We start from the raw sequence: 6,732 nt of genomic DNA, 5'->3' as shown, positions 1-6,732 counted from the left end.
CAAATCTTGGAAACCAAGTCCAGTGGATTTTTTTTGAATTTTTACGGAAAAAAAATTTAAATGTGTTTTATCATCACTTTTAAAATGATTGTTATAAAGGCCTCCAGTTCCGATGGTAAAATAATTACCCAGAAGCCTCGGCGCCCAAACAGGCCGTGGGTCTGTGGGGTATTTAGAATTGGCGTGAGGATCGGGGTTCGGGATGACGAGGAAGGCGTCAGTGCTTGGTGCGTCCTCCGTACCCAGAAGCCTCGGCGCCCCGCGCTCCAAGGCCCTTTCAGGGGTTGGTTTCTCTGTGCCAATGTGAGGTCATCTGATGAGCGTAGATGTTTATGTCTAAAAATCTAAATGCAGATATTTTCTAGAAAGTACGAAACCAAACTCTTGTCTCTTGTTGACAATTAAAGTCCTAATTGTCTCCTGAACTTGAGATTGAGCCAAAGAACGGACCCTGGTGGGACAAAGGGGGTCCTGTATGGTGCTCCCTTCATGCCCACAACACCTATGGTCCCACATCACATGGCGGAGGCCAAGTCCCAGACCTCATGTCACACTCACACAGTCCAGCATCAACCAAGGCAGTGATCCTCCAAAGATTCAGAAGGACACCATAAGGCAGAGCACGGCCAGTGGAGGAGAACCCCCAGAGACCTGATCCTCTCCCAGATCCCAGATCCCATCTGGAAAACCCCTGGTTCCTCACCACAGACCACCAAGCCCTATCCATCATGGCTCAAGGCCCTCAAAGGACCCGGGTCCTAATCCTACCTATAGCAGGCGGGAGGCACAGCTGCAGCAATACCTCCATCCCCCGGACCTACGTCACTCCCAAGCAACGCAGCAAAGAATATAAAGCTGGCTCCTCGGTTTAATGCAGAGCTGAAGCTAAATGCTAGGAAGCTGGAGAGAATATGGCGCTCCACGGGAATCCCACCTGGTCTGGAATAATGGTTTACTGCTGGATAAGAGCAGCTTTAGCACTGAATGAATAACTGTAAGGAACAAAGCAAAAGGTGGTAAAAAATAAACGCATTGTATTGAAAATGTTGATTGAATACATTTTATTTTTTCAAACAAATGTTCAAATATGTAAAAAACAACAGATTTAGTTTTAGGAGTTTATTTGATAGATTTTCTATTATGCTTAAAATAATAATTTATTATAAATATTCTTTGCTGATTGATGGATGAGTGAAAACACGATGAAGGATCATCCTGCTGAGCGCTGAATCCTTCCCACCGCCCAGATCATCTGATATAAAGTTTAACTTCCTGAACTTTTTTTTTTTTTTTTTGGGGGGGGGGGTCTTATCAACACTGCCTCCTGAAATCAGATGCTGAGAAGCTTTTAAAGGAAGGAGTCGCTCATGGAGGGATGATTGAGTGAACTTTTCCCTCTCCTCCCCGCTGACTCCATTCACTTTAGAAAATGAATAGCATGTGGTGCTTCTCCACGTCTTGGGTTTCGCCTTTTGTTGTGGGCAGTCAGTCATACTTTTTAATTGAAACTTTTTTCTTTCCGCCTTCATTCAGCATCTAACTCATCTAGACCCTCGGAGCATATAGATTTTCAAAGGTACACATCCTCCGCAGTTTGAAGCTGCTTTGGATCTGATTAGAACGAATTTCATACATTTTCTTTAATAGATTTATTGTCTGTTTTATTTTAACAGATTTTCTTTTCTAGCAAACCTTTAGTAAATATCTAGATGAAGCAAGCGGCTCCTTAGACCTTTCTTCAGTCTTACAGCTGTTCTAACAGCTCCTGAAGCCGCCGTCGTTGTTTGATACCTTCTAACGGCAGAAAGCTGCTCCTCTATAACGGCTCTATTACTGTTTACTGCCAGGACTGAGAATAAATGGATCCTGCCACTGGACATGCACCCCCCCACCCCACAGCGCCTCATGTTAGCTCCGGACGTAGTAATGCGAAGGGACTTTGATGGTTGATGTCGCAGATTGAATTATGCCCTTGAGGAAAAGCTATTAGCTCAGTCAAGAGGCCTCATTTGTGAAATTAAAAGTGGAAATGACATGTGAGTAGTCTTTTCAGTGAATTAAAGTTGCAAAGGAAAACATTGATTCCCCTCCCAGCTAAGAGGCCGAGTTTCTGAAGGAAAGAGGGAGATTAGTTTGTTTAGAAACATCTGGTTCCCTCTCAGTATATATTTATGTTCCTCATTTGCTGATATTGGGTTACATTTTTCTGTAACTCTGAGCTGTCGGCCTTCCCATTACCACGCCGGCGGCCTGCTTCATAAAGCTGCAAACGCAGCGAAGCCCTGGAGCTGCACTTTTTAGTCACAGGGCGGAAACCTCGACACGTTTAAGCCACTTCCAGGGAGATCAAGAGCAAACGTATGATTTAAAATGCAGATGAATGCATTTTAGTGGTCAGTGCAGCCAGATGAGAAAGGAAGCAAGCTGTGATCTTTCCTCCTGTTGGCAGGCTCGGTGCGAGCTGAGGCCTCTTCAAAGAGCCTATGAAACCACAGCGGGGAGCCAGCGCTGCAGCCTTCTAACTATATCCATGGTGTGATTCTTTAATGTATGTTCGCTCTGTATGCGGTGGCATGTTGGTCAGTATATCATGAGCTCTCGTCAGGATCCTGCTGGAAGAAGAGCAGCCGGCTCTCTTTGTAAAGCGGTGATTGCAGAAAGTTGTTGGGTCTAAATTAAAAGGCCATATGTGGAATATTCCTCCCGCTTGACCTGCTCAGCCCTGCAGACGGACGTGAGCTGACTCCAGAAAGATTTGTGTCCTACGGGTTGCTGAAGCTGGCCAACCGCATCGCCTTGCAGACGCTACGCTTTTTTCCAGGAATAAACTGAAAAGCCAAGGAAAGATTTTTTTGTCCCTGAACCATAAATCTGAAATCTAGGTGAGCCGTTGGAGAAGGGTATCTTTTTTCCTCATTTCCATGGCAACGTGCTGGGATTGCTAAGCTGCTTCTTCATGAATGAGATGTTTAGTTTTCCTCTCCAGGATGGTCCAGACAGAGAAAAGGCCTTTAGAGGTGAAATATGTGGAAGAGCCTGAAGGAGAGGACATGAGGAGGATTCAGCCAAAGCAATATCCTGAGCCCCCCCCCCCCATAGATATTAGCTTCTCCTGCTCTCTGCCCGGCGCTGACCAATGAAAGAAGAATCCTGCTCTTTCCTCTCATTCTCCTTCATTCAGCAGCAGACCAGGCGTCAGCAGAATAATTTAGAATAAAGCTCTGAGGAACTCCTCCCAGGTGCGCAGTGGGTAGCACTGCTGCATGTTAGCATGTTCTCCCTGAGCATGGTGGGTTCTCTCTGGGTACTCCAGCTTCCTCCCACAGTCCAAAAACATGACTGTTAGGTTCACTGGCTTCTCTAAATCCTCCTTAGGTGGGAGTGAACGGTTGTTTGTCCTGTTTGTCTCTGTGTTGCCCTGAGATGGACTGGAGACCTGTCCAGGTGGGACAGGGTGTCCAGGGTGGACCCCGCCTCTCACCTTTAGACAGCTAGAGATAGGACCCAGCCCCCCTCGCCACCCCAGTAGGGATAAAGCGTGTCAGAAGATGGATGGAACTCCTCCCAGCGTATCCTCCACACGCTGATGGTGAATGATGGTGAATGATGGTGAATGTCAGAAGGAGAAGCTGTTGGGTAGTTGTCATGGTAACATGCTGGTGAAGATCCTCAGTCATCCAGGTCATAGTCATTCCTTAAAAGTTTAAAAACCAATCCACTGGACTTTGTTTCCAAGGTTTGAAGACGTTTTGCTTCCCATCCAGGAAGCTTTTTCAGTTCAAAATGTTTTCACATTTTGAGTCGATGTTGATGTTGTTAGAGGAGGAAGCTGCTCAGGTCGGTTATCTCCATGGATCTGTTTCCTGCCGTCTGAATCAGAATCCCCCCCCCCCAGTTCTCTCCAGTCCTATTGATGTTTCTGGATTCTATCTGCTATAAAAAGTGGTCCATAGCTGAAACATCTAACGCTCCTTCCTGAGTCTCAGCTGGTGGGATCGGCCCTCTGAGGCATCATGGCCGCCCGTCAGCATCAGGAGGTCAGGCTGGTCCTGGCAGTGAAGGAGCTGCTGACCACCAGGTTCTCGGCTGACATCTCCCAGCAGGCGGGGGTTTAGGGAGCTAAGCTTTGATCCCGGCTCCTGATTGGTCAAAGGGCTGCGGCGGCCATCAGAGCAGAAACCAGCTTCAGATGAATTAGATGCAACATTTCAGGGTTTTTTAGCCACTCTGAACTCAAATCAAATCTTTGAATCCTTATTTTTCAGTTTTTGTTGTTGCTAAATTGTGACTCTTTCTTCCTCCTGAAGCAAAGCCAAACCGCCCCCCCAGATCTCCCCCAGCAAGTCCAGCGGTGGAGAGTTCTGCGTCGCCGCCATCTTCGCCTCGTCTCGCTCCTGGTTCATCACAAACCCCAACATGAAGAGAGAAAAAGGTGCGTTTCTTTCAGACCTCTTTCCAGACGTCTGCAGCCTGATGTCCAACTGTGGGGTTTGCATCATGGCTTCCCAACAGATCAGTCCCGCCAGTCGGTCGTGGACTCGCTGTACATAATCAGTTGCTACGGTAACGTGGTGGAGCACGTCCTGGAGCCTCGGCCGATCAGCACTGCGCAGAAGATCAGCGATGAGACGCCGCTGGAGCTGAGCACCTCTCCCAGAGCGTGCTGGACGTTAGCCAGGTAACTGCCGCTCGCCTCTTCCTCCGCCAATATGGCCGCACTGCCGACGTTCACGTTCTTCTTCTTCTGCAGGACTCCGCAGTGGAACGAGCTGCAGCCTCCTTTCAACTCCAGCCACCCCCTGGTTCTGGCCTCGGACCTGGTTCAGTACTATCAGTGCCTCCTGGCTGGTAGGTGTCTGCAGACCCCCGCCCCCGGACACCCTGAGCTCCCTCGTATTCAGTAACTAGTGCTGAGAGGCCGTGATGCAGAATGCTGGAGCGCCATGCCCCGCCCCCGCAGCCACAGCATGGCGGTTCGCTCCATGATTGGAAATGTTTAATTAGTTGTAGTGTTCGCCGCGGGCCGAGGCTGGCCGTGTTTACAGCCGCCTCTGACTCACGCTGCAGTGCTCCAGGTCTAACTGGTAGGAGAGTTTGTCAAATTAGTGATAATGGTCTCTCGTAGTGTCAGAGCGATGAGGACGCGGCGCGGTGACGGGCTCGGGCGCCGCCGCCGCCGCCATGAGTATCGAAACTGGCTGCATAATGAGGGAGATTCATTGCATTAACATTTACATCCAATTAACAGCAGCGGATAAATCCAGGGTGGATGTTTCCTGCGTGGTCGGCCAGGCGTGCCGCACTGGGACCAGAGAAGCATAACTGTTCCTCCGTCTCTCTTCTCTCGGACCGCCACCTTCCATCTCTGAGCTTTGCACCCAGAGAGGGGCTCCAGCATCCCCAGCATGCCCCCTCCAGGGCTTGGCAGCTTTGCTGAGAAGTGATCCAGGAGAAAGAGTCCATTTGACCTCAGGAGGAATTACAGCAGCACCATAAGTTCCTTGTCAAAGTGCGTCTTGCTGAGCGTCCGGAACAGAAAAGACTCTGTTCCAACTGGCAGAACTAATCGTTTAATCTAGGTCAGATCTGCATCGGCCAGCAGCCATTAAACAGAGTCCAGTTAGAGAGAAGCTACCATTATAGAAGCGTCTCCTGAACCCAGCAGCAGACTAACACTTCTTCCTCACTGCGAGGGGGGGGGTGTCAGTGTGTGACTGACAGGCCTTAGTCTCCAGTCTCAGGGCTCTATATTGGATGACCCAGCCTGATTAAAAATGCAGCTTGAAAGAGAAAAACAGGAGGAGAGGAAGGCCCTGGATGAGGCCAGACCGGAGCCTGGAGGACGGGGAGATAAAAGACACGAGTGGCGCCACTTCATGGTCACTATCTCCACCTGTCCATCTGCAGCACTCAGAGGATGGCAGGGCAGCCAATCTTAGCAGAGATAAGGAGGCCAGGGAGACGCACTGGCAAACAGATCCAGGACCAGCATCTGCAGCTTCGCTCTTCATAGAAAAAAGGAAATGCTGATCAGGTGATTAAAAAAATGACCTCAGGAAGACGCCCCCCCCCATGTCAAACGTCACGGCTGTAGCCCAGTGATGGGGGGGCAAACCCAGGGACCCTGTAATGTGCTGACGCTGGAGACCGGCTGACTGGAGCTTCTCCTGGGACGCTGAGAACCATGACAGCTCAGTTAGGTTTGCCTCATCAATAGATCTAATTGCTCTGAGGAAGGAGCCCCAGTGAAGGCCTCGGAGCGCGCGGCGTTTGGTAAGGACAGAGCCCGCCGCCATGACAGGCTCAGAGATCAAAGACAGACAGAGAAAGGACGGCTTGGCTGTCGGTCTGCTCCACCCAGCATGGAGCAGAAGGACTGAGCTCCTGAGTCCAAGCTGCTCTGAGGAAAGCTGCCTTCACCTGTAATCTGACATGAAAAACAGCAGCTTCACTTAAAACGACTAAACAGGTTCTTAAAGGCTTGGAAATTCACTTTAGGCAACGTGAAATTTCTAGATGTTTCTCCCCTCATCCATCTTCAGTTCTGACTAGTGGAGGGGAGCAGAGAGATTATTATACTCTAGATTACTGAGATTAATAGACTGAGATTATTATTCTGTAGATTAATATACTGGAGGTGTATATTAATCTACAGGAGGAACCATAGGGTTTCTCCATAGAGGCCTTCCATAGGGTTTCTCCATAGAGGCCTTCCATAGGGTTTCTCCATAG

General features: G+C 49.2%; 1 protein-coding gene across 1 annotated transcript in view; it reads left to right on the top strand.

The window, feature by feature from the left end:
• The window catches only part of LOC107104559 (breast carcinoma-amplified sequence 3-like), a gene marked incomplete at its 3' end in the record, with an annotated part of 84,426 nt that overhangs the window by 57,683 nt on the left and 20,011 nt on the right, over nucleotides 1-6,732 (top strand). Inside the window, exons 12-14 of the mRNA XM_015404574.1 lie at nucleotides 4,308-4,432; nucleotides 4,513-4,678; nucleotides 4,751-4,848. Of these exons, the coding sequence (XP_015260060.1) occupies nucleotides 4,308-4,432; nucleotides 4,513-4,678; nucleotides 4,751-4,848 (389 nt within the window). The remainder of the gene's footprint in view (nucleotides 1-4,307; nucleotides 4,433-4,512; nucleotides 4,679-4,750; nucleotides 4,849-6,732) is intronic.

This window comes from Cyprinodon variegatus, unplaced genomic scaffold (assembly GCF_000732505.1).
Source record: "Cyprinodon variegatus isolate N-32 unplaced genomic scaffold, C_variegatus-1.0 Scaffold1792, whole genome shotgun sequence".
Classification (NCBI taxonomy): Eukaryota; Metazoa; Chordata; class Actinopteri; order Cyprinodontiformes; family Cyprinodontidae; genus Cyprinodon; species Cyprinodon variegatus.
This window is presented reverse-complemented; position numbering and strand designations above follow the sequence as displayed.